At 37.2% G+C, this 25681-nt stretch overlaps 1 protein-coding gene across 1 annotated transcript in view; it reads left to right on the forward strand.

Annotated features, from left to right (window-relative positions):
- Positions 1-25681, forward strand: part of LRRC8C (leucine rich repeat containing 8 VRAC subunit C) — a 70152-nt gene that overhangs the window by 26056 nt on the left and 18415 nt on the right. The window contains exon 2 of the mRNA XM_011355616.2: positions 11614-11755. Coding sequence (XP_011353918.1) covers positions 11618-11755 — 138 coding nt within the window. The 5' untranslated portion in view covers positions 11614-11617. The remainder of the gene's footprint in view (positions 1-11613; positions 11756-25681) is intronic.

Genomic DNA, 25681 nt, shown 5'->3' on the forward strand with positions numbered 1-25681 from the left:
GTTATATGCTAACTTAAGAAAAGAAATAATGGATGGAAATGTTGACTAAATAGTATCTCTAATACTCTCTCTTATTATCTATATTTGGTTCTTGCTTTTTGAAGAGCAAGTTGCAAGAGTTGTATCACAGGGGCTTTATCAAAAACTCCTACCCAATTCATCTGTTTCTGAGTTCAGATTGTGAAAATTAAGGTACCTGTTTATTTCCATTTTTATATTTACTTTATTCAGGACCAATCTCGTGATTGGTTTTATGTCCTTCTCTGGCAAGTCTTTTGGCAAACTAGCTGTAGGGTTAAATGGCTAGTTGGCATGCATCTTACCCAGTGCTGGTCTGGCTCATACGAACCCTCACCTTAGAAAAAGGCTCTTGGTGCATCTTGGTGACTTTTTGTCATTTCAGTAGAAGAACATATAGCTTGTTGCTCTGGCTTGTGGAATCTGGACCAGCTGAGACTACCCCTACCCTGTGTTTCCAGAGACAGAAAATATGAGGTCCAACCTTATTCAAAGTAGACAAAACAAGAAATAATAGTGATGGAGGGCAAAATGATACATCTTAAAGGGGGAACAAAAAGCCGTCATAGTGCAGACCTTGCATTCTGCCCGGAATGTTCTGCTGGCCCTGGCCTCCAACTTTACCTAGATAAACTATTCCTACCTGTACTTCATATTTCCATGCAGACATTACTTGCTAAATCCCCGGTAGCTCAGGTACCTCAGTATACTATCAGAGTATTCTAAACTTCCACTTCATTATACCTATCACAGTTGTGATTAAACGGTTGTGTGTAGTTATTTACTGTCTTTCCACCCGTGGTGTAAGGTTCATAAAGACAGAGTTTATGTCTCTCTTACTCGTTGGTATATCAACATGAGTGAGCTCAATGCCTTTATTCATTCTTTCTGCAAGTACTAGAATAGCAGATAAAAGCTATTCTAGTACTTGCAGAAAGAATGAATAAAGTTGCCATGCACTGTGGTAGGTGCTAAGGATATAAAGCTTTTCAAAGACACTGTATTTATCCTGGAGAAACTTTTGCTCCTAGAGCAGTGATCGACAATGATGATTTATCCCTCTCTCAGCCTCCAAAAGGGACCAAGCATGAGTCAAGATCCTATGGCTTTCTTCACCTCAGTTCCCCCAATCCCATTTCCTTCCCATAAGAATCTTAACACTGCCCCTGTTTGTATCTAAGGACATTGAGTAGGAGTGAACCAACATATCTTTCCACCAATTTCCATTTCTTTGAGTGGACATTTATTTTGTTTTTGCAGAAACAATTTTAATTTATGTCTGTGTAACCAATTTTTAGGTCCCTAAAACATTTGTTAAGTTTTTAACATGGGTCATCTGAAAACAAGATTAAACATTACGGAACAAATAAAAACAAACAGAGCCCCATACTCGTTCCATAAACTGTTCCCTTGGCTGTAAGCCACCCAAAAGATCATCTGCTCATTCCTAAATCCCACTTTACTTCAGAACTTCCAGAGATCTCTTAGTTTTGAAATGTTTTGACTTTTAAAAGTAAGTTTTGTCTTATTTCTTTCTTACTTTTTCCTGCTGAAGCTAAAGTTTCAAATAAACTATGACTTTTCTACACAATTTTTAATACTTTTTAGTATTTGTGATTAACTCTTAAAACCAACTCTTGAACTAATTTAGCTTCTTTTAAGCATCCCCAATTCGTCTTTCTATTCCTCTAATGAAGTTACTGAACAAAACCACTTCTGAAACCATCTTTAGATAACTAGGTGTCACCATGCAAGTTGATCTATTGCCGGGCTTCGGTAAAGAGGTCTTTCAACCATCTTTAAAAATACATTTGGCAGGGATCTTAGTATATTTGAGATAGTTTTCTCAGGAAGACTTCTGGATCCAAGCCATCTTTCTTACTAATAATAGCAACTCAAGTAAACAATTTCAGAATACTATCTAGTTTGTCTATAAAGATGGCACTGCGTTGGGTCTTATTACAAAATTAACTAATGAACTTAAATTTTTTCCCTTTTTTTTCTTATTGCTGACAAAGTATTCAAATGAATAGTTCTGCAATCTCACACTTATACTCTTCTAGTAACTTTGTTTTTAATTAATCATTTATTTGATGAGCATATGTTGAACACCTATTATGCGCCAAAGACTGTTAGGTTCCGGGAAAACAGTGGAGACCAACATTAATCCAAGAACCATACAAATGAATGGAGAAATGGTGTCTGTGACAAGGCCCATCAAGGGAGGTCCACAGCGCTGTGAGAGCCTGCAGTGCTGGATTTGACCTCGTCAGGGAGATGGAGATGGCTTTCCTGAACAAGTGGTGCTAGAGCCTGAGCTTTGTAGGATGCATACGAGTCTGCAAGGCAAAGGGCGATGAAAAGAACTGTCCAGTTATAGAATTAGCACCACAAGGCCCTGCTACAATTGCATATATCACCTCTGTAGTGACTCTTCGAGAGCCACAAAGATCACTTGACCTTTGCAATCATGGACCGTATATCAGCTAGTTTCACTAGTTCCTTTGGGGAGGGATAGTTTTTTGTTGTTCTTTTTTTTTTTTTTAACTAAATAATATCTTTAGAAACATGTATTTTAGTGATTGATTCATATTTTCCAAGCATTTCTTTCATTTTGAATTTTGGCACACTATAGGTCTGAGAGGCAAGTAGCCTTTGACCATATTCTCCTAGAGCCTTTGTATAAAGAAACCCTTTAAGCCCTCCCTCAGCTTCTAGAATCTGAGGCTGTGAGAGTATCAAATATCATTATGTTAAATTTTATTCAGCTTTGCTGTGAGAAATAAGAGTTGGAGGAAGGAACTCCTCTAACGTCTAACTTGGAAAACATGGCCATTGAATCAATGTTATATTTAGAGCAGAACCCAACAAATATTTTTTTCTTGTAGGCACAAAGCCTTGCATTAAATATTTATTGACCTGATGAACAAAAACCAAATATTCTAATTTTCAGATGCATTCACATCAGTTTTAATATTCTGACAATATAAGTCTGGTAGTTGTTGATTTCCTCCTGCAGTTGTTTATAGCCTGGAGGCTCCAAGACACAAACTTCTTCCATCGTGGATTTTAATGAGCCCATCCAACAGGAAAGACAAACCAAGAGCTGACTTCTTGAAAAGCTTCTTGAAAATCTCCAACGAGCATTATTCACCAGTTAGTTTTTCTGCTACTAAGAAACCTTCCATGATCTTTGATCTTAAATGGGAAATTTTAAATAGTAGATTCCTATAAAGATGAGTTTAATTAAAAGGACAATAAAAACGATCATACTGTAAATCTCTCACTTTAAATACCAATCTCTTGTTTCCTTAGCCAGTAGTATTACTTTTGTTTCCTAGTTGCTGTATTTAACAGCTGAAAATTTAAAATTTTACCCCATCAAAAATAAAAACCTTAGTGGGAAAGTTTTGCTTTAGCTTCCCTGTCACACATTTGTTTGACTCTTTGTTTTTGTAAGTACCAGTCTGTTTATGTTTGTGAAAAGGTATTTGTAAAACACACCAAACTTCCTGTTGGAACACAAAAGGTAACTTTTGCCTCATAGAATCATTAGGAATTTCACAACTATTGAGCATTTTAGGCCCTGGAGCTAACAATATGGAATAAAAGGTGACCCCTGCCTTTTCAGACTACTCTATACTCCAGAAAGTGAAAAAATAACAAGAAACATTAGTTTGAATGTTCTGGAGGGCAGGACTCTTCCTGTCTTCTCTACCTTCCTTTCCTTGGATCCTGTTGTCAGGAAGAAAGGAATCTTCCACGTAATCTTTCCACACTTGTCTGGATTTTTCTGGCTGCCACTCTCTGTCACGGTATGTCTGCTGTTTAGAATTATTGGGCTTTCTTTGCTCAAAGGGGGAAAACTGGATTGGAAGTAAACCTCAGTCATTTTTTGTCCATTGGAGGAAGAGATAGTCTTTAAAAACAACATTACAGATTTCCTCAGTTGAATACTAGACTCAGTTTTTTTATGTTGAGACTGATAAGAATTGAAACCTTGTCTAAATCACATTTGAATGATATCGAGAGTTTGAGGAGAAACACAGTCTTTTCAAGGATTGAGGATCCTTTGGTGGGGATGGTAAGAATATACTCTACCTCCTAGAAGGTTGTACCTGGTTTAAAGGAGATAGAAACAACATGAAATGAAGAAGTGACCAAGAAGACCAGTGGGATACAGAGAGCTGAAGCCATATTTCTCAAACTTTAGGTAGATTCAGAAAAATAGAGATGAGAGAGGAATGAGTTACATTTGGGGATAATCTTTTCTAGTCAGTTTTTAAAAGACCATTTGATCACAATTTAGCTCCATTTTAGAAAAGATTTCTGAATTTAAATTTACTTAAAATGTACAAAAGAAGCATTAAATGATTATTAGTTTTCTACAGATGTAGTTGAAGCTCTTTGACAGAAATCCTGAGAAAATCAAAATCTTACCAAGATTTATAAATGCGGTATTCTAAACCATTATAGTGTAAACAAGACTTTTATGTTTGGATCTGTTTTCTTTTGCTTGTTTCTAAATAAGGTAATGTTCTGATACAAGGGAATCACAAAATTTGACTGTAGGGTACAAGCTGAGATTTAAGAAGTCATTGATCAACACATCTTCTTTATAACTAGTGACAGAATGTTGCGCATTAAAATTTTGATGATCCATAACTTTGAAATTATAAATTATTCCTGACTCTTTTTCTCTTCTCAAACATTCTCTTTGGTAGTGGGTGTTCTTTGAATAATCATTATTTGCAGTGCGAAGCTATGTGGTAGTAGTTACTCTTTATTTATTGCAGCATCAAACTTTATAACAGAGGATAATACCATAATAGAGGAGTTTGGTCTTTACTACAAAATACTTGATTGGGTTGTGTATTTCTGTGTGAGTGTGTATGTATGTATATTTAGATCTAATTTAATTTAACAAATATTTATTGAGGGTCTCTTCTAAGGCATGATGCTATTTTCTAGAAGATTCAGAGATAAGATATAAGCCCTGTTCTCAGTGAAAAATAATGACCTTTTTAAATGCACCATTGGCACAGGAAACAATAATCACATGTACAAAGAAGATCAGTTACAATTCAGAGTTTTAAAGGAATTTCTTTAATACACATTCTTTCAGGAGAGTACACATTGGGTAAGGGCAGGTACCTTGTATGTTTTGTTCACTTCCGTTCCCCCAAGATCTAGCACAGTACCTGACATATCTTACACTTTCATTGTGCATGACTAAATGAAAGTAATCTATGCTTGTGAGACAGAAAAATCAGCTACCGATCATAATATGTAGAAAATTTTTAGCAGATTCAAAAGCTTATAACTATGATAAACATAACTGTGGAAACTATCATGTAAAGTAAAGCTCTTGAGATGTACGGCCTGAAGTACAGTGATTAAAGGGATTTTTTCTTTAAATATCTGAAAAGTGTAATGAAGAAAGGTTTACTGTCTTCCTTGATTAAGAGAGAATGAGAATTGCTAGGTAGGAGTAATTTTTGCTCCCCACCATCCCTACTACCACCCTTAGAAAAAACAGGCTAAGCTCAATTTAAATGTTTTCCGAATAATTTGATTAGGTCATTAATTTAACATATGACATCATTGAAATATCTAAGGAGATGATGATACAGAAGTATCCATTGGGTTACAAGTTCAACTTGATTTTTACTGTTCCTTCTGAATCTGACATTCCCATTTTGGGGGCTGTAACAGCACTATAGCCTAAGAATCATATCAATGTATTAATAATAGTTTATTTTTTGTTTTATACTGTCAAAAAAGAACATGAAAAGAGAAATTGAGTATAGGAGAGATTCTATTTAAATTATTTGTTTCTTAGTATATGGTAGATTCTTTACATTCAAATCAGCATGATGTAGTATTAACTAAGAATGGTAGAGCGAGGAGTAAGATTTGGTTAGAAGTCAAGGCTCACCATTAGCTATGTTCCTCAGGCAAGTCACCTAATCTTGATTGGCTCAAGTTTTTCACTCCTTAAACAAGAATTATGGACTGGATGGCCTCCAAAATACCTTTCAGGTTCTAAAATTTTATAACCCATTTATAATTTTCTTTTAATGGAATACATTTCTATAGAACTATATAATTACAGTCTTTAGTGAATTTTTCTAGAAATAGTTTGACATGCGTACCACAACTACAGAGTAAAACAATCTAGAGTCATGTTCTCCCAAGAGAGAAAGAGCATTTTTATGTAATTGGAAAATTTGGCTGCTTCTCCTGTTTTTTATTTCCATCTTTGCAATGCTAGAAGAAAAGCAGTTTGTTTTATAATTGATGTTTTGAGTATGTCCTGATGGCTTTATTTATTTTGATTTATGAAGCCTCTGGGTACAACTGAGAAAAGAACCCATAAATAAATCATGGCATTTCTGGGCACCTCCTTTTTTGCACTCTTTCTCTGCACTGGCTTCAAATGTGGTAATGCCCTGGCCCTGCCCTGCGGGACTGCCCTGGACTGTCCTCTGCCAGTTACTCAGGCACACACTTTGCCTTTATAATTATGGTTTCAAACACTAAAGACAATTGCACCCCCTTCTTCATTATAATTGCTACATCTTCACTAATTTATTCTGTATATAATAAGAGCCTACCAAATGCCAAGCATTTATTTTCTAGGTAGTTGAGATACATCACTTTACAAAATAGAACTGAAAAACAAATCTCTGCCTTTAGGAAACTTATATTCTTGTAGGAGGAGAAAGACAATCCATTAAGGAACCTAATAAATATGTTTTGACAGATTGGATTGGGGATGTAAGAGACAAAACAGAGTTGGGAATGACAGATTTTTGGCTTAAGCAATTGGAAAGATGGAATTGCCATCAACTGAGATAGGAAAGACATAAGAGGAGAAGGTCTTTGCCGGTGATGGGGAAAGTGGGGATAAGGGAATGGAACTGGATTTAGGACATACTGAGTTTCGTGTGTCTATTGAATATCCAGATGGAGATGTCAGGTAGGCAGCTGGGGCCATGAGTCTGGATACTGATATGAATTTGCGTTTAATATAGATGCTATTTAAAGTATTGAGACTAAATGCAATCAGCAGGGGAGTGAATGAATGAGTTAGAGAAAAGAAAGGACCAAAGATGAAGCACTGAGCACTCCAAAGACAGAGATCAGGGAGGACAGGAGAAAACAGCAAAGGAGTTAAAGAGAGAACAGCCAGGAATGGAGGAGGAAATCCTAAAGGCTGTGGCGTCCTGGAAGTCAAGTAAGGAATGGTCATATTATGCCAGTGCTGCTGACAGAGCAAATGTGAGGGCTGAGAATCGACTATTAGATTTAGCAACATTAATAATACATGTGGGTTTCTTTTCTATAAAAAGCATATTTCACGTGCTTAGAATTATTTAATTGTTTAATTCATCTTTATAAGGGGCTACTCACCATGTTTACTGATAATATTTATTTTCATTTGGAACTGACCCTTGTTTCCTTGAACGGTGTATAATTGTACTGTCTAAAAGTGATGCATTTTCCAACTGCCGGAAAAAAATATGGTACAGAGCAAATGTTAGTTGTACTCACCTGATAGCCAAAGAACAGTGTTAGCAATCAGATTTGAATCAAAGTAGAATAAGTTTGATATTATTAAAGGTCATGGGGTTAATAGAGTAGAATTTGTTCTGTGTTATTAATTCTGGAAAAGAAGATATTAAAATTCTCCTGAGAGCAGATGAAGACATATTGTTTCAGGAAGAGCCTAATAAATGAAAGAAATAAGAAACTCTGGGTTTGCAACTAATTTTGCCAATATTCTTTAGCAAAAGATTATATGATATGATGTTTTGGGGAGATAAAGATTTGTAGCTAATGGAGCCATTACAATGACTTTTCGATATAAGTATTTTTAATAAAGGAAGTGCACATGGACTTCTGCAAAAGGATGCAGAGGCAGAGATCATGTAAATCTTTATGTATTTTTAATTAGGATACCCGAATCTCTTGATTAAATTTGAAATGCTGTATTCCTGATGACATTATTTAATTAGGCAAATTAAAATCTTACATAACAATTGGAGTTGAAAGAAGTATAAAGATAATTATTTCCATTTCTAAAACAAAAAAAATTCAAAAGAAATAAAATTATGCTGATTGATCTTGGGAGGGGCAATCTGTTTAAATCTAGCAGTTTATTCAGAAGTAGCTCTTTCGGCTTAAAATGATAATGACTCTTGGAATGGTCGCAAATCACATAGAAACTATAATGATAATAAAAGAGAAATCAAGTGTAGCCGCCACTGTAATGCATAACTTTCAGAGATGCTGAAAATTGTGACAGAAGAATACTAAAAATTTTTTCAATTGTGAAAGCAAAAGGTCTATTCACCCTCTTTTCAGTTTTGGAGGTTTTGGTCAACTCCTCCTTTACCTTCCCTCCCCCAGATATTTTTTTTTGGTATCAAAAATAATTCCAAAACTTAACGCTGTGCTAGATATTGGCTTTGAGCCTTGTGATACGTTAAAATAATAAAGTCTCTGTGTGTGTATTATACATTTGTGTGTATATTATATATCCATATACATTTATATGTAGTGTATAGATAAATACCTATGCAAACATGTACATACACATGTGCAGATATACACACTCCAAAGAGGTTAAATATATTAAGAATTGAATTATAACACTAAAAGGCTGTATCATCGTTATCGGCTGTTTCTCTAACAAGTCTTGTAATCCATCTTAATTAGGCTGTGCCACTATCAGGAAGCAGTAGATAATGCTTAAGTTTCTTAGATTCTTAGTTTGTCTTTATTTTCCATGTTAAGATAATAATGCTGATAAAGGCAACTTAGCGGGGCACCTCACCTGTAACGAGTGCCCAGGCCTTTGCTTTCCCAGGGAGAGCTATGGATAAAGGAAGGAACATTGAGCCTCTACCTTAGTGTTTTCAAAGTGTGGTTCATGGAACCCTGACAGCCTAAACCTTTTTAGAGGGTCGACAAGGTCAAAACTACTTTTTAATGCTAAGATATTTTTTGCCTTTTTCACTGATGGAACAAAGGCAATGGTGGGTAAGGCACCTTGGCATGAATCAAAATAGAGGCATCGGACTATACTGTAAAGATTGTATTCTTCATTGGCACACACAACTTAAAAAAAATGCCAGTTTCATTTAATCTCCTCATTGAAGTAGTACAATTATTATTTTAATAACTCTCAACCCTTGGCTGCATATTGTATTAATATGTGTGATGCCTGGGAAGAACACATAAAATACTTTTGCTGCCTTTCAAAGTACAGTGGATGTCTCAAATGAAAGTCCTTATTTGAGTTAAAAGTTGAATTCACTCCTTTATCGTTTTTACTTGAATAAAACAACTGATTATTCAGAGTTGATTATGTGGAAGATATTTTTTCAAAATGAATTATGTGAGCCTGACACTTTAAGGAAAACGACTGGTAATATTAGCTGCCAGAAATGAAATTCAAACTTTCAAGTGATGATTAATTAGAGTTTCGAAAAACTTGTATTCATCACATTGACAACTTCCCATTACTTAAAAACTTTTCTGATAAAAGCAGTGGTGATATTAAAGAATGCGATTTTTTAATATAATTTGTCAACATTTGGACACGCTGCATAACTCAGTGATCTGATATTTTCCAGATGACGTTACAAAATCATGCATGAGTAAAAGATCCATTCAAAGTGCAGGATAGACAAATGAATTTTAATGTCATGAAGGTTGAAATAGTTTTCAGATTTTATATTGCAGCTAGCCAAGTTAGTTTGATATATTATCAAAAATAATACCCAGAATTATGTGAAAAGGCTGTGAAGATACTCCTCCCTTTTGTAATTGCATACCTATTTGATTCATAAATTTCAGTCAAAGCAGCATTGTAACATTGAATGCAAAAGCAGGTAATAAGTTTCCAGCTATCTTAAGACGTATATTAAAGAGATTTGCAAAAATGTAAATCAATGCCATTATTTTCATTAATTTTTGTTGTTGTTTTGGAGAATATTGTTATTTTTCATGATATAATTTATGTTAACATGTAATGGATTTATTTTAAAATGAGTTAATATATATATTTTAAAATATCTTATTAATGAATGTCACCCCAATAAATTCAATAAAATTTCTTGTCTTTAATTTCTAAGATGGTAAATATTAGTAGGTATGGCCCACATAAATTGTTCTCTAAGGTCCTCCTCACTATGTTTTAGAGTGTGAAGGAGTCCTGAGTTCAAAAAGTTTGAGAACCACTGCTCTACATCGGTGTATTTTATTCCTGAAATTCTTCCCCACTTTAGAAAACAAGCCTACGTCCCTCAAGGTGTCCAGAAATTTATCACGAAGGACCCAACCACCAAAGCTGTCAAAGAATGTAGACTAGAGCTGCAAGACCGAACGGAGAACATTATAATAGTTTCCAAAGATAACCAGCGGTGAATTCAAAAAAGTGTCTTTGCTTTTCTTTGAGCTGTATATTGTACAGCCTTTGATTCAATATTAGGGAAGGAAGATCCAGGAAACAAACAAGGCTTAGGAGAATAAGGGCCAGATTTACCCTTTTCCCTTCTCTTTAATTAGAGTCTTTAATAACAAGGACAAATATAGAGAGATTATTGGATCCAAAGATGGCAAAAGGGAGAGAAATTTTCTTTTTAGCCCTCATTGGCCACTCTTACTCATTGCCATAAGATAAGGAAAGACTATTTCTTCTCACAGGTGCAAGATGATTAACTTTAAGTTCTGGATTATACTACAGGCAGTGGGACTGAGCAGTAAGAAAGGAGAATGCAGAATAAGTAAAGGATGCATCTCTTTTTCCCTTTTCCCAGAGCCTCAGGTGCACCCCATTCATTTATCTTATGTTGTTTAGATAGAGATAGGTGTTTCAAGGCCAACTGATTTCTCAGAGAAGAAAATCAGGATAAGTTTGAGGTTCACAGCAAAATATGAGGAGTAAAGAAAATAGAGGGAAAGAATCAAGTCAAAAGCACAGTGACCAAAAAAAAGGGAGGGGAGCAAATGAAGCCTTCCCTTACCCCCCACCACCACAATCAGTGAGATCTTCCATCTTCCAAGACAGTGACAATGTGACAAAGTTGTTTGCCTTCCCCAGGGAGCAAGCAAAATGCTTTACAAATAAGGCTCAGTCGATACATAACACAAACCAATGGTGAGATTATACTTTTAAAAAAGTAGTTTAAAGCAACAACCCAAGATGGTGAGATTAATGGCAAAAACATCTCAAAGACTGGGCTCTGCCCTTTCTGGCATCCTCCTGTTCTTGTTTAGGGGAGAGTCCAGGAAATAATGGACCCAGAGACTACTCTGGCCATGGTCTCTACGGTGCACGTAGAGCCAAAGGAAACTTGCTGATTGGACAATAGTTAGTAAAGGTTTCTGTCTTTTTCATGTGGGGCTCCTTACTTCAACTGCTTTAGTCAATGGCTTATGAAAACACTGAGGTGTCATGCCACCTCCTGGTCTAACTCAGACCACTGTTTCTGGTGGGATGAAGCAGCATTTCAAATGCTATTAATAATGAAGTATGTTGTGCATGAAGATCAATTAATTCACCAGTAATCTCTCCTTTCTCAGAAACATGATTCCGGTGACAGAATTTCGGCAGTTCTCTGAGCAGCAGCCTGCCTTCCGGGTGCTGAAACCATGGTGGGATGTGTTTACCGACTACCTTTCGGTGGCCATGCTAATGATCGGTGTGTTCGGATGTACTTTACAGGTAGGTGCCTAGACTCTTGTTGGAATGGGAACCAGAGCAACTTAACCATTGAAACCTCTTAAAAGAGCAGGCTGTGTGATTTTTAACCAAGTAAATATTAGTTGCTCTTTCGTACTTGTGTATGGTATATTTGTAATCATGGCAGGGAGCCTGAAACACTGATTTACTGAACCTTCCAAATAAGGTAAAATATGGTACTTGTAAGGTTTCACTGAGCCCAAACAGCAGTTGACGGAGTCAAGTAATATTTGATGTCATTAACATCAAAAGTGTCCCTTATCTGTCAAAGTTGGTTTTATGGTGAAATAAGCATGTATATATACACAGTGCCATTTTTAATGCCAAAATGGAACTTTTTCTTTTCTTTACCTGTTATACTAACCCTTGATAAGATTTTCTGGAAGCATATTTTGATGAGATATCATTATTTTATCTAATGTTTAGTTCTGAATTAAAATATAGCCCAATCAAAATTTATTCTGTATGGATTCTTTCTATGTATTCAAATGTTGAATCCAGATTTGTTTTTTACACATCTACTATGTGCCAGGCATCATACTTTGAGGACATGTATATCTATAAGCAGTTAATTTGTAGGGGAAAACTAAATAAACCAGCACTCAGAAAAGGTTGTGTTAGACTATGATAGAGGCATCCATAAAGCACTAAGAGAGTGCAGAAGAGGGCGTTTGGCTTGGAACAAGAGAAAAATGGATGGTCGTGTTAAAATTTGGAGAACCAGCTGAAGTTAGAGAGAGGGAGATAAGGGTGGGAGAAGGTACCAGAAAAGAACAGAAAGTTCAAAGTCATGTATGTGAGAAAGAACATGGCATCTTTAGGAAACTGTCAGTGTGACTGGCTCTCATGGGGTGTCATCAGTGTGAGTTGAAGTCATGCCTATGAATAGAATCATAGGAGAATGATTCCAAGGAGAATGCGGCACATGAGATGATGTTGGGAATAACATAAAAGAGTTAATGAAGGTTAAAGGGGCACCTCTGAAGGAGACTGGGAAGGGGCCGCAGTAAGAACAAGTGGAAGCAGGAGAGAGGAGGGGCTCAAAAGTCAGAGGCAGGTGTGGTCAGTGATAGCCGTCAGTACAACTCACTCATGGACTAAGGAGAGAAAAGTGGCAAATAGGTTATTGGAAATCTTAGTTTCAGTGGTTGGAAAAGTGAATGGATGTTAAAGTAAAGGTTATGGGGTAGACGTGACTGTTACATCAATCAGCCGAGGGGAGGAGGAGCTTGGAAGAGAGAAATAGCTAAAAGTGGTGCAGAGTAGAAATAAAGGCCTTTTGAAAGTTGATTTTAATAATAGTTAGTCCATAGTGTTTCCTATGTGTCAGGCACTCTTCTGAACATGTTACACATTTTAACTCATTTTATCCTCATGCCACACCTAAGATGGAGGTGCTGTTATTATTCCTATTTACAGATGACAGAAGTTAGAGAAACCTCCCAAGGTGGTTGGCAAAGCCCTTATTCAAATCTAGAAAATTTGGCCCCAAATTCTCTGTTTTTAATCTCTAATACCAGGCTGCCTTTTATTTGTGAGCAGAAAAAAATTTTGCCCTTCTTCCTCCCCCCAAAAAGGATGCCAATGAAAGAATAGAATTTAAAAGAGAGAAAGGGCATAAATTCATTCATACATAAAACAAATATTTGTCGAAGGAGCTACTGTGTGCCAGACACTATTCTAGGTGCCAAGAATTACCAATGCAGGAGGAAAAAAAATAAAAGACAAATGTTCCCCCCTTAAGGAGCTTAAATTCTATGGGAAAAACAAGCAAAATTAAGAAAATCAGTTAGTAAACTATGTATGTTAGAAGGTTATAAGAGCAGTGGAAAAGCAGATAAAACATACGAGGATATATGATAGGAGGTCCCAGCAGCTGAGATTAGGAGTTGCGATTCTCAAATAAGGTGGCCTGGGAAGGCCTCATTGGGAAGGTAACTCAGAACAAGGGACTGAAGGAGGTGCAGAAGTAGGCCATGCAGAGGTCCAGGGAGGAGCCTTTCAGGCAGAGGGACCAGCAAGAGTAAGGGACAATAGACAGAGGTTCGCAGGACCAATTCCCCTTCTGTAGGAGACTTTGAAATTTGACTTCCTGAACTTTCTAGCTGTTTCCCTAGAGACCTGATAAAGGTAGAATGTCACAGCGTTACTAGGCAACATTGCTTATGGTATAAATGACTGCTGTTGGTCAACTGCTTCTGGACTGGGGAATGATAAATGCCTGGTAGGAAGCCATACCATGGGACTTCTGTGATTGTGGTGCACTTGTAACTGGGCATGTCCTTTGACACATGGAAGCTGTATCTATTGATTTATAAAAGATATTGGTTCCTTTGGAGCATGGGGCTTTTAAGTCAGGATAAACCCAAAAGTCCCCTACAGTGGATCTCTCATCCTTGTACCTGAGATGATCCAGGGAGGAGAGCCTCAGGGAGAGACTACTAGCTTCTGGGCAGCAGGTAGACCACTACACCAACAGTCGTGAAGATCCCCACAAGGGTGCAAAGCCTGAGGCTGCCTTGCTGGCAAGTAGGACTCCAATTCTGTATCTTTCTAAGTGATTCTGGTGCCAAATGAGGTTTATGATAGTGTTATAAGTCTGAATGTGGAGACGAACCTAGAAAGGTCCCTGGTGATGTTACAGGCCTGAAGCAGGGTCTCCCTGACGTGTTGAAGGAAAAGCCAGGTGGCCAGTGTGTTGGAGCAGAGTGAGGTGACGAGTAGAAGAATGAGGCCTGAGAGGTGCTGGTGGAGGTAGAGTCTTGTAGGCCACTGTAAAGGTTTTGGCTTTGCTCTCAGTGAATTGGGACATGTTTGGAGGATTTTGAGAAGAGGGTTGTCAATATGTGACTTAGGTTTTAACAAAACCACTCTAGTTGTTGAGAATGCAGTGTCGGGGCAAGGACAGAAGCAATGGGATTATTTAGAAGGCTCGTGCAATCGTCTAGGCAACACATGAATCTGATGGCTTGGACTAGGATTGAAGCAGTGGTTTTCTGGTTATATTTTGAAGGAAAGCCACTAAGATTTGTTGAAAGATTGAATGTGAGGTATGAAATAAAAAGAGAAATCAAGAATGACTCTTAACAATCTGAGCAACTGGAAAATGTTTTTGAGCATGTTCAGTGTGAGACATGTTAGATACCCAACCAGAGATGTTAAGTAAGCAGTCGGATGGATATGAGACCCAGGAGCTCAGGCAAGTGGAGAATAGTTATTATCTTCGGTAGGAAGGAGGTAATGGATCCAGGTGGAAGGACTACCCTTGATTCAGATGGAGAGAGCATCTTCTACCAACATGAGAATGGTGGCTACAGATACATTTTGTTGGGGGCAGAGGGAGGAGAGAGGCACAGAATGGTGAGAGAGCATGCCTTATGGCTTCTGTGAAGTAGAAAGTGACACATCTGCTGAGACATGATGGTAAAAGAGGTAGCAGGAAGCAGCAAGGAAGGTAATGGAATAGGATCCTCGAAGAAAAAGACAGTGATTTGAAATGGCCAGTTTGGGAAATAGTAGGAGGAGGTGACATAGATCAGTGGGAAGGCTGTCTACGTGCCCCACTTTGTGACTGAGCTGTGGCAACTGGCATTGCCACAGGATCTGTTCAGCAAGCACAGGAATCGTTTCTCTTGCTTACATATTCCATGGCAGAATGAAATACAGAAAAAAGAAAGCTCACAGAAAGTCTTTAAGAACTAGTAGTTAACTTGGAACACAATAAATGACCATGTGTGTACCCATGAATATGTCTGTAATGAGCGACATTTAAGTGATGTGTCTGCAGTGAGAGCAGGAGGGGATTCTAGCACAACTTAAGCATCTTTTCCTGTACCAGGTCAGAATCATCTTCCCGGGGCTCAGCCCCATTGTGTGTCTGCCAAAGAGAAGCTCTTGGCTCTTCTCTCTTAGTACCCCACTCAGCACCACCACCACTACCTCCCACGTTCAGTGCCCACTCCTCAGATGGATGACTTACCCTGGGTCCTTCACCCAGAGGCTTATTTCATCCTTACAGCCTTCAAAATGAGAATGGGTGCCAGTTAGACTGGATGCAGGAAGCGTAGTCTAAGATGTCAAGGTTCTGAAAAGAGTGAGGTGCCCCAAAGGAATATTACATCAGAATGCGAAGCCTACCAGGCTCAAAATTCATGTGGAATGGCCCATTTAATTTAGCAAACATCTCTGAACACTTGTGGTGTATCAGGCATCGTGTGAGGTACTAGACACTGAAAGAGAGTTACTGTCAGATTGCTAATAGTCTAAAAACTATAGAAACATATAAGCATGCCATTCAGTGTGTAAGTACCTAATGGTAGTAGCCTTCAAGAACACTATCTCAGCTACTGGAAGTTAGAGACCTGAGAATGTAAAATTTAGCCTACTTTTAAGGAATAAGTATATAAGATCAAAATATATATTTTGAAAGGAGGAGTGGAAGAAAAAAGGGTAAACAGAAGATGTAGTATCATGTCACAAAGCCCTCATTAATTGGCACGGATGGCATGTTAGGGGGCATCCTGCAGTGGATGGGACATTCCTGCACAAGACAAGAATTGTCCTATCCAGAAAGCTAATAGTGTTTCCATTGAATGACACTGGTAAGGGAACTTGTGACAGAATCTACATATACTTTTTAGCTCCCAGAACAAACCTATGGAGGTAGGTTATCCCCATTTTTCAGATGAGAATTCTGAAGACTAGGAGGTTCAGTAATTTGTCCCATAGCCAACATGGGTGCAGCAAGGGTCAAGTCTCAGGATGATTTCTCCAGCATGTGTCTTTCACCCTTCTGCACACTGCTATGGAATATTGTGGAACCATTACAGTTGCACAGATTGTGTGGCCAAATGTTGGCTTGTATAAAAACAAATGCAAGTATAAAAGTATAAAAATAAGTAAGTATAAAAACAAATACAAAATGACTAAAAGGGAAAATAGGAAGTTATAAAAAGAGTGAATTTTTATTTATAGCTTAGATTTATTGAAAGATTATTTATGACATATCTGCTGTAAAAAAAGAATAACTCTCAACCTGTAGTAAACATTAAAGGAACAAGAAATGAAATATGATGTAAATTACTAAAGAAAGTTAAACCACCACACAGCATCCATATAACAAATGAAAGTAATGTTTCTTAGGGGGAGGATTTACATTCCTATTCTAGCTCTGCTATGATAATCCTCTAAAACTGACTTAATGACTGATAACTTTATAAACAGGTTCTCCGTGAAGCTCAAATTCCTTTTCTTTTTCTAAGGTGATATTACAGTGATTAATATATGTTTTCATGCCTTGATTTTTCCCTCTGTAAAATGGAAATGCATTCTTTCTAATCTTATTCACCAAATAAGTTAACTCTTAAGAGTTCAAAAACAAGACAAAGCAAAATCTATAAGGTAAGGGAAGAAGAGCACTCTGGTGATAAAATGGTAATCCAATAGTTTTGACTGTTTTGTAAACAGCTTCTTCTAATGCAAATAATAGTTGATTATCTGTTCACTACTAAAAAATCGTGTTCATATAAGCTTAACACTACACAGCTTTGAAAATACTGGGGGAAAGAGGAGGTTATTATCTATCAATAGGGGGTTGATTCTTTCTTGCCATGATGTACAAGAATTAGAATCAACACTTATCTCACTCATCTGACAAATATTTGTTCATTTCTGAGCAAGTAGCTGTTTTCAAGGCTGCCATACAATAAGAGCATGTATAAAAATCACTCCTTAGATTACATCAGCCCACATAATAAACACATATAAATTCATTGTAAACCAGGAGAGTGTATGTAGTGTCCTATTCCTATACAGTCATACATCCTCAAGGACAAATAGTGTAAACACCCAACAATGTGCTATAAACAACACTATTCAAAAACTCAACACACTCTATAAAATAGACCAAATCTTGAAAAGTTAACATGTTGCTTCCTGGAAAAATAAGATTGCTTTTGAGATCTCTGCTCAGTGACTCCAGGTTATCTTATTATGACCAAATCCAAAACAGTCCACAGGCAGTCTGTTACCAAATATAGAATTAGCAGTTAGAAACCAGAAACAGGAACTGGAAGATACAAAGCCCCTGGAAGCCCTAAGGGACTGCTTTGTGACTGTTACAGAGGAAAGACATTTCCTGCTTTCTGAAGTCCGAGGGGAGGGGGAGCCAAGAGAATGATTTTAGTGGCTTAAAACCACCTATAAAAACTCCTTGCAGACATAACCCAAACCCCGGGAGCAAACTGGCCAGCAGGGTCACTCTAGATAAGAGTCACGCCAACTGAGTTTGTTGGTCAAAGTTGATCCCCACTTTGATTTTTGATACAAACTGAAGTTAACTTCTGCTTCTCTGATTCAGAGCCATTAGCATCGAGTCTATGGCAAATGGCCTTCAGGTGAAAGTACTCACAAGCAGTTCCCTGGAAGGTACAGTGGTAAATACCATAGACTCCAGAGGTGTCCATTTTGTTAATGAAATGCATCCTAAATTCTCCCTTCTATCTCCCCCTTCCATCCTCTGTGTCATACTGTATGGATCTCTAGTAGGTCTTTTTCTTTCGCCAAACCTGGATTTATACATGGAGGCTCAGAAATTCTTACTTAGGTTAGCCTATTGTTTAGGACAAAGCTCAGAATACCGATGAGACAGCAGATAGCACTAATGGGTAAGGCTTAAAATAAAGACCTCATCTATGTTTTATAAGGCTTATGTGTACCCATATGCCACCATTCTACTTGGGTCTTTGGAGAACATGAAACAAAAATCATTTGATTGGTGAAAATAAGTTTAAAGAACAGGCTTTCTCATCTCCATAGGGGTACTGCCGTATGCTATCAGAGAAGAGGCCAATTTCAAAATCTCTTTTACATCTAGTAATAAAAATATGCCTTAATTAGGACTTCCTTGTTATGGTGGTTTATTCAATATGATACTTTTTATCTTCCCTAGAACTTTACTTCTTGTCATCTATCACCTTGACAATTTAATGTGCAGTGAATTCCTGGCCACAAGAATAATATATGAGTGCCTTTCACCTCACCCTCTTGGGTTTAACACAGGGCATGAATCTAAATGCTTTTCTTAGATCATCAGATGCCGCCCAATGCCAGTCAGTGAATGAGGAGCATTTTCTTTTATCTCACTATTATGGACTGTTATGGTCATGTCGATTATTGTTTGATAATGCATCTTCTCTCTCAGATAACAAAGACTGACAGCATACTGGGTTTTCTTTTTCTTTTTTTTTTCTGTAAGAAGCAAAATGAGATTTACCATATATTTAGTCTCTGTTGTTGATTCTGGCTTGTAAATCACCAAAACCTGTTTTTTAAAGGTCCATTAAGCAGGTTTGCTATGATGTGGAGGAGACAATTTTGCATTTTCGATCAGGGACCTGGACTTCGAGGTCCTCCCCAGTCCTCTCGTCCTGTCAGGCAAACCATCCACTCTTGCCCTCACGTGGTTCCTCTCAAAGTCCTCTCTTTCACTGAGAACACTGACAACATCTGGATCCTCTCAGCCACACAGGGGCCCTGTGGTAAGGATTAGGCTAACATTGGGATGACATTTTGATTGCAAGGTTGGAAGTTTCTAGGTTATATCTAGAGTCTTCTCTTTAATATAAAGAATGCTGTTCCTTCTTCCCCATGCTACCATTTTCCTTTAGAAACTCCTGAATTTTTGTTATGTTTATTTTATATATGTATTGTTTTGGAACACCTAGCTTTAGTAAAAAAAAAAAAAATGCAGTATTATTGTTTTGTATCCGCTTTTTAAAATATTAAAATACTCCCAACTAGAAAGATACATACCAATTAAAAGATGTATCAAAAAATAAGATACCATTCAAAATAACAACAAGAACTATCAAGTACCTAGGAATTAAGTCAACCAAGAGTACACAAGAACTTTTAAAATGACTAGTAAATGACACGTTAGACAATTTAAATAAACAGAAAGATCCTGTGTGTCCTCGGATGGCACAGACTTGATAATACAAAGATGTCCAGTCTTCACAAATTACTTTATGAATTAAAAGCATTATTTATAAAATTCCAATTTGATTTTTTGAGAAACTTGATAAACTTAATTACCAAAATTTATATGAGGGTTGCTCACTTACAGTGGTGGAGGGAAATAGAATAGTGGAAGGGATAAAAGGAAAGGAGGAGGAGGAAGGAGGGCAGGAGGGAGGGATGAAGGAAGGAAGGGACTTTGCAGGAGCCGATACTATATTATGCATTGAGTAACATAGATAATGCAACGCTTCACCCTAGGGGTCCCCCTCTCCCCACCACACAAACACAAAAATCATCCCGACTATATAAACTAATTTCTTCAAATTTTCTTTGTAGAGTATCAGTCAGATGCTCCATCTAAATCTCATCCTTTTCCTCAGTTGTAAATTTCTAAATCCCTGTGCAAATATTTTCGTTGTATTTCAAAAGCAGGAAATTTCTTAACTCTAAATTTCACAAGTAGGAAAATTTTTAGCTCCAAGATTTATCATTCTTTTATTTCAAAAACAAAAATCTAGTTGGAGGAATGATCTCTAATTGATATAAACTCCATAAGCGAGGCCTTGTCTGTCGAGTTCGTTCCTGTATCCCCAGAACCAAGAACAGTAGCGGACACAGGTGAGTGCTCACCAGAATTCCTTCCACAGAATGAAGGGATGAGTGAGTGAAGAAGAGTGAGTGAGACATTTTGCCATGTGCTAATGTACTGTGACCATCTAATGGCCTTGGAAAGGGGACGAGACCTTTGAATCACAGAGATTCTATGTTCATTTCGGGGTATTTTACACCATGATTTAAGAAATTGTGAGCAGTAGAAGAGAGAGACCAGGACCCTTGTATGAGGCCTAGGTGAAGGTACGCTTAGCCTAGAATTAAGAAGATTGAAGGGCACATGAGAACAGATAGCAGAAACTTGAAGAGCTATTACTAGAGATGCCCTTTCAGAAACTGGATGGTCTGGTGGAGGGAAGGCTACAAGGAGAATCCATGTGTCATGAGAACCATGTTCTTTTTTTCTTTACATATAATAAATAGCTCTAGGCAGTGGAGTTAGTGATAAAAATGACAAAACCCTGCCAAAACAAAATGAACAAATACATTTAAAATACAATGTCAGATGTAAGTGCTTTTAGAAAAAAAAGTGATATAAAGAGAGAATGTGACAGATGTCCTACTTTAAATAGGGTAGTCAAGGAAGTTCTCTCTGAAAAGGTACCATTTGAGCAAAACTGAAGGAACTGAGGGAAGGAGGTCTTGGGTACCTGGAGGAAAATCAGGAATGAGGAGAATGCCAGTGTGGCTGATAGAGAAAGAGCACAGGGGCGAGTGTCCCCTTTCAGTTTTTTCTTGCTTGGATCCACTTCGTAAGGCCTGACATCAGTACCGACCTAATCTGAGCATCACCACTAGTGCCTCGGAGCATTTGCACGCCCACAAAATGTCAAGTGTCTTAGATTTAAGTTTCCAGAATTAAGTCTGACTTGTCTTGTTAGGACAAAGAATTTAATCTTCTGGTGTTTGGAACCAGGAACCTTACGAACTGCCAAAGCAATTAGTATTACCTCTTTTTTGACGCTTCGTTAAGCCACAGTTTGGGAGGAAATGTTAAGAGCGTATCTCATTGCTGCTACAGGACTTCAAGCCGCTAAAGGCGAGATTTGTGTCTGATTCATCTTTGTCCCACCTGCTTATCTTCGACCTAACACACACTCAAGAAATGCGTTGAGTAGATGCATTAATGTGCTTCTACATGCCTAAGAATTCATTGTCTTAATAAGAAAAATAATATGAACATGAAGTTTAAAACTGCATCATAAAATGGATGGAGGAAAGCTTTGTGTGGGGTAATTAAAGAGAAGGTAATAAAAATCAGATCTTCTCCCAAAAGTTTAAAAAGCAGCCAGTAGCATATGATTTTAATAGTATCAGAGATTAACCATGGGCCTTCTGCAGATCATCATCCTTAAAATAATTAGCACAAATCTAGAGCCAACGAAATGAGACAGGGCCTTATGTTTGAGCAATAAACTTGGGAAAAAGTCCTTTGAGAATGTACTGCAATAGTATGCTAATAAGAGATCAACAAATCCTGGTTTATACACAGTTATGTCCCTTTATATGTTGGAAAATTACAGCTAAAATTTGTGTAGAAAAAGGAATCATGCTGTTATGGCAAAGAAACATAAGAAACTGTAGAAATTGAGGCACCTCAGATGAGCAAGTCACAGTTTTTTTCAGTGAGACCAGTGGAGTATATTTTACAGAACTGAGTATTTGTTAATGTTTTGGCCATAAGTGGTTGTTTTTAATAAAATTTTAGTTGACTGCTATGGTGAAAACCAGGTTTTCTCTATCCAGATGTTTGCCCATTCATACAGATATTGTGTGGAGAAGGCTGTTGTCAGGATCCCAAAGTAAACCACATTACAAGTGGTAATTAAGTTCTATAACAGTATTAGTCCTTGACCTTGTACCCATGGTTTGGATTTTATGAGCTGCCCTGAGAGTCCATGTTGTTTTGTGAGAAAGTGGTTCTTTCATCTAAACTACCGATTTTCAAATGAACTTATGAGGGCTTGCTTATGTTCATTAACTATTTTGCATTCTTTAATCTTCCAGGGACTTAAAAAAATTTATTTAAATTCAGTGCTTCTTGGGTAATGTTGATATTTTCCTATATTTGTTTATTCAAATCCATGAAGGTATAGTCCTACACTAGTTAAAACTCTTTAAAAATATAAAAATAACAGAATTTAGGGGTTATTGAACATAAATTCCCATTCAATGTAAAAATCTCAACATTTTTGACAGATTAATATCTAGCTTCTGTTAGTGTATATCTGGAATAGAGAGACGTGCTCTGTTTAACTGTAAATTAATCAGTGCATATTTATTGAATGTTAACTAGATTCCCAGCACTGTTTTAGGTATTATGGGGAATAGAAAATAATTTAAGGTTTTATCCATGCTCCAAAGGAATTTAAGAAATAGAGTGCTCACTTTGGCAGCACATATACTAAAAGAAATAGTTAGAAAGGCAAAATAACACATTCATTCATTGTATCAGTTTATTCTGTATGTTATAGGCACTATGGCTGAATCCTGACAACATCTTAGTCCTAAAGATGCTTAACCTGTTGCAAAGATAGACATTCATATATATCCTTCTAAAATATAAGACAATTGCTGTAGTGTGTGTGCACGCGCGTGTGTCTGTGTGTACATACGGTCCTATTGCAATGATCGGGTATTGCAATGCCTGCAAAGGAGGACGAACAGTTAATAAGTTTACCTGAGGAAAGCAAGTTTCTCGATGTTCTGTATAAGAAGGTTTAAATTATATACCTGGGGAGAAAAAGTGTTATAGTATGTTACAAAGAATAAGACTTTTGAGGCAAAGTAAAATTTAACAAATGTCCACTTGGTAGCTTCCAACAATTAAAGACTTTTAGCTTTTTTGATGTAACAGCATTCTAAGAATAAAGTCATAAAAGCTTTTAAATGTGCATAGTGACTTTTCATCATGTAATAGCAAACTCACAACATTAACTTTCCCAAGAAGTAAACCATGCTAACTGGCATTTTTGGGGTCAGCTATTTTATGAATTGAGTTGACATCTCCCTATTGTAGGTATACTGGTCCTTCAGAACCAGTGAGATTCTTTGCATTAGTACCTATAGCTAAGGCTATGTAACCTTAAGCTCAAATGTGTTAGTTTATGTTTTGGAAAGTTGATGTTAACTTTTAAAATGTAGATGTTTTATATTAGACTCAGAAAATGCTTAATGCATGATAAGAAAATGTAGAAATATTCCCTTCTAGATTATTTTTGTGTAAGATTATATTGATTAGTTACCTGATCTTATATTTTTAGAAATTCTGCACTGTCAGCCATAAAACTTTTGTTTGAAAAACAGGCCATCAACTACATCATCATTGTGCTTATAAGAGATCGCATATGCTCACTGGAAATACAAAACCTGCATTGATTTTTATAATTTCAGCTAGATCAAATGAATTTAAAGAAAAAAATTAAATCTTTTCCCAAAACTTCGAACAGAAAACATGGACTCTCCCACATGATTTTAAGTAAAACACATGAATGTTTCCTGAGCCTGTTTTATTAAATGAGCAGAATAGGCCTCATTTCCATTTCACAGATTTACTATGGGAAGAAAATGATGGCAAATTATTATTTTTAGTCTTTTTAACTGGAGATACGGACTTCAAATGCCTTGTCTTCATTTGGGGCCTTTCCAATATAGTCATAAATATGATTAGTGGCTTCTCTGGCAAACAGATTGAAAGAGGTCTAAGATCAAAGACCAAGTGCCTCAGTTCTTCTCTCCCATACCTACCCGCTTCCCTCTCCCAGAGGACTCTGCAGGAGCTGTGTAGACAGAGGACAAGATCAGGCAAAAGCAAATTTAATGAAAGCTAAGCTCTGGCCCCAGACCTCACTGTCAATCTACTGGTGAGCTAGGCCAGGCCTCACATAAGTCACAGGACTTCTTTGCTAAACACTGAAGGCCTATGTGGCTTGCACCAGAAAAGAATAGAGAGACAACGGAAGAAGTCTCCTCCTCTTTCCTTGCACTTTAATCTCTGCCTGCCCAGAAGAAAAGGGGAACCTGGGCGAGGACGAGTCAGAGGGAGGAGGGGAAAGGGAAGAGGGAAGAGGGAAGGAGATCGATTATTGATTTTCCCTAAAGCCAAGAGCAGAGCTTGTCTGAGCTGTCTTCCTCAGGCCCTCCTAGTGTATGTTCCAAGACAGAAGCAGCTGCAGACTCATATCACATCAGCTTCAAAGAATAAAACTTTAAAGTGATGACTCCCAAGAGAAGCTCTAAAGAGAGAATCCAATGGATTAATCCCAAGGAAGAGCCCCTGCCACTTGAACTCGGAGCCTTAACACCTTATGGGAACCAACGTTCAATACTTTTCCTTTGACATTGCCATCTCTATTAGCTTTCTTTCTCCTAGAAAGTAAAGAAGAACAAAGAGAAGAGTGTTGAGTTCTACCTAGAGATCTTCCATCTAGATGAGTCAGATAAGAGGAAAAATCCATAACTGAAATTCACCTTATGTGGTAAAAGATCTGCCTGGAATGTGTGGAACTTTTCATATCCAAATTAATGGTATTTCTAGATTCCAGAAAGCTTAATATCCAGAAAGCATATGACTGAAAAAATAAATTGTCCTACCACCCAACACATATAAATGACTAAGAATTGCCATGACTCTTGCCTTACCTGCAAACCTTCTATGATGTCACAACAACATACAGCTATTCTCTCTCGTAATTTATACCATCTGTTCCTTCACACAGATTGGGCCACAGCCTGGCAGTTGACATGATTCATTGCTGAGTACTATAGCAAATTATCCTTTGATTACTACTGTAAATTTCTAAAAGATCTTTCTTAAAAATATCCTTTTAGTACAGTTTTTTGATTATTTGGATGCTTCCAGTGTTTAGCATTCTGTATCTTTATGCTGTTTCTACATTATATGTAGATAGTCCAGAGAATTTATATTTCTCTATGGGTTCTTCCAATTTCTTTCATCTTACTCCCGCTCACAGATCTATCCATGAACTGCAGAGTGTCCAGTTGAATACAGAAGAGTTCAGAACTAAGAGTTCAGTTCCTGGGGATTGCTTCAAAAAGAGCTTTTCCTTCATTATTTCAAGAGCATAGTTATAAATACTTCAAAGTTTTCAAACAACTGAAACAGATTGTTTCTCTTATGAATCAGAACTGTATGTTCCTACTGTTTATCCATACTGGTTAGATATCCACTGAATTTTCTCACATGGTTTTGACTTTGAAATGGATGCTTTCCACTTAAGTCTTAAGTTGTCATGGGTCAGATAATTCGCTAGTCCA

This window comes from Pteropus vampyrus, unplaced genomic scaffold (assembly GCF_000151845.1).
Source record: "Pteropus vampyrus isolate Shadow unplaced genomic scaffold, Pvam_2.0 Scaffold22, whole genome shotgun sequence".
NCBI classification, from domain to species: domain Eukaryota; kingdom Metazoa; phylum Chordata; class Mammalia; order Chiroptera; family Pteropodidae; genus Pteropus; species Pteropus vampyrus.